The 2,270-nt window shown below is 58.5% G+C and overlaps 1 protein-coding gene across 3 annotated transcripts in view; it reads left to right on the plus strand.

Annotated features, from left to right (window-relative positions):
• PYGM (glycogen phosphorylase, muscle associated) overlaps positions 1-2,174 on the plus strand; it is a 15,230-nt gene extending 13,056 nt beyond the window's left edge. For all 3 annotated transcript variants that reach the window (XM_021708069.1, XM_008049113.2, XM_008049114.2), the window contains 3 exons: positions 1,250-1,384; positions 1,611-1,677; positions 1,770-2,174. In XM_021708069.1, coding sequence (XP_021563744.1) covers positions 1,250-1,384; positions 1,611-1,677; positions 1,770-1,919 — 352 coding nt within the window. In that variant the 3' untranslated portion in view covers positions 1,920-2,174. The remainder of the gene's footprint in view (positions 1-1,249; positions 1,385-1,610; positions 1,678-1,769) is intronic.
• Positions 2,175-2,270: the final 96 nt, after the last annotated feature.

Here is a 2,270-nt window from a genome sequence, read left to right on the forward strand (position 1 = left end):
TAGTACAGCATTTTTTTTTTTTTTTGAGTTGGAGTCTCACTCTGTCGCCCAGACTGGAGTGCAGTGGCCGCTGCCAGCCACCGCAGCCTCGACCTGCTGGGCTCCGGTGATCCTTCCTCCTCAACCTTCCAAGCAGCTGGAACTACAGGCACATGCTACCACGCCCAGCTAATTTTTGATTTATGTAGAGATGAGGTCTCACCAAGTTGCCCAGGCAGGTCATGAACTTAAAATGTTCTAAATGTTTGTATAGCGTTCCAGCGTTATGAACCTGCCATAACTTAGTCAATTCCATATGGCTGGACATGAAGGCTCATTTTCCCTGTTTGTTAGTCTAAATATTACTGTGATGAGTTACTTTTTAACATCTGGGTCCATATCCTGGTGGTTTCCTGAAGAATATTAGAAGGGGGATATTTTTAAGTCAAAATATGTGTTCTTAAGACTCTTGATACAGATTGCCAAATTGCTTTCCAGAAAGTTTCTACCAGTTTACACTCCCACCAACAGCTTACGAGAGCTGGCACTGAATCCCGAGAGGAATTTCTCCTGTGAGGCTTGTCTAGAAAGCTCAGACTCCGTCCTGTGGGCTGGTGGGGGCTGCAAAGTGTTTCGAGCAAAGTCCCACGTGTTCAGAACTAGGGCCCAGAAAGAAATTTCTGCCTGCGGGGTGACGGCTGGGCCGGAGGGGCAGGTGGGGACCAGTGTGGGGTGCACTGTAGGGGTGAGGGTTCCCCGCAGCAGGGCAGCTCAAGGGACAGGCATGAGACACCCTGGGGAGGAGGCCTTGGTTTCTTGCTGGAAGGGGACCAGGAGGAAAGGAGGTGAGGCTGGCCTTGGGGAGGGTTTTGAACCAGGATGGGGAGGGGTCTGAGGGTCGGTGGGACAATCCAAGAGTAAGGGACACACCCGAGGATGTACTCGGAGCCCCTCCAGGACCCGGAGGGCAAGGCCAGATCAGGACTTGGGGCAGGGGGGAGAAACGCCACTCACAGAGGAAAACTGGCCAGGAGGCAGCAGTGGTGTGTGCCTGTTGTGTGCTTGTCTGTCTCCTCCAGGCCTTCGTTGCCTCATCCACAAATGGGGGAATGAAAAATTGAGCAGAGAGGGGAGGGGCCCGCCAGGGAGGACCTGGGGCAGGGGGGCGTAGCAGCCCCAGGGAGGGTTGAAGCTGGTCAGGCCTGGGGTTTGGACCCTGGGGCTTGGAGTCCGGATTTCCTCTGGAGGACCAACCATGCTTGCCCTGCAGGTACAACGCCCAGGAGTACTACGACCGCATTCCTGAGCTCCGGCAGATCATTGAGCAGCTGAGCAGTGGCTTCTTCTCCCCCAAACAGCCCGACCTGTTCAAGGACATTGTCAACATGCTCATGCACCATGACCGGTGAGCCGGCCGGCCAGGGGACCGCGCAGGTGGGGCTGCCAGGCTGCACCGGGCTCCGGCAGGGGTGGGGAGGCTGGATGGGGTCCTGGCGGTTGGAGCCAGGTGCTTCTGGAAGCAGCATCACTCTCCAGGTTCCCAGGGACAGAACGGCCTTGACCCTTGGCCTTGTCGAGCTTATCCTTGCCCCTTAAAGGGGGGATGACTCACGCCTACCCTCCCCCCCCAGGTTTAAGGTATTTGCAGACTACGAAGACTACATTAAATGCCAGGAGAAAGTCAGTGCCTTGTACAAGGTGAGGACTCCTGGGCCAGGGGTTGGCAGGGCCTCGGTGGCCCTGGCCCGGGGGAGGCGGAAGCGAATCTAGAGCTTTCCTTTGACCCGCAGAACCCGCGGGAGTGGACGCGGATGGTGATCCGGAACATAGCCACTTCTGGCAAGTTCTCCAGCGACCGCACCATCGCCCAGTACGCGCGCGAGATCTGGGGCGTGGAGCCTTCCCGCCAGCGCCTGCCGGCCCCCGACGAGAAGATTTGAGCCTCCAGGCCAGACCCCAGACCGGCCCTCGTCTCGAAGTCCCTTGGGGCAGCCCCAGCTCCTCGTGCCGAGGGCGGGGCACTGGAGTTCCATCTCCGGCCCCTCCCAGAACCCCCCCACCCCCCGGCTTCGAGGTCCCAGCGTCCCGTATGACTAAGGACACCGGTCCTTTTCTGTCCTCGGGCTCCCCGTCCCCTCCTCTTCTTGGGGTCTGACCAACTGCACCCACTCCCCAGTAAATGGAGTCTCCTCGGGCGTCTCCTTTCGTCTGTCTCTGCGGGGAAGTATTTTTAGCTCTCGGAGGGCGCCACAGCAGCTGCGCCATCGCCCCCTTCCCCTGCGCCACCGGCA

The sequence above is a fragment of the Carlito syrichta genome, unplaced genomic scaffold, assembly GCF_000164805.1.
Source record: "Carlito syrichta isolate Samal-C Ts95f unplaced genomic scaffold, Tarsius_syrichta-2.0.1 Scaffold130551, whole genome shotgun sequence".
Taxonomy (NCBI): Eukaryota; Metazoa; Chordata; class Mammalia; order Primates; family Tarsiidae; genus Carlito; species Carlito syrichta.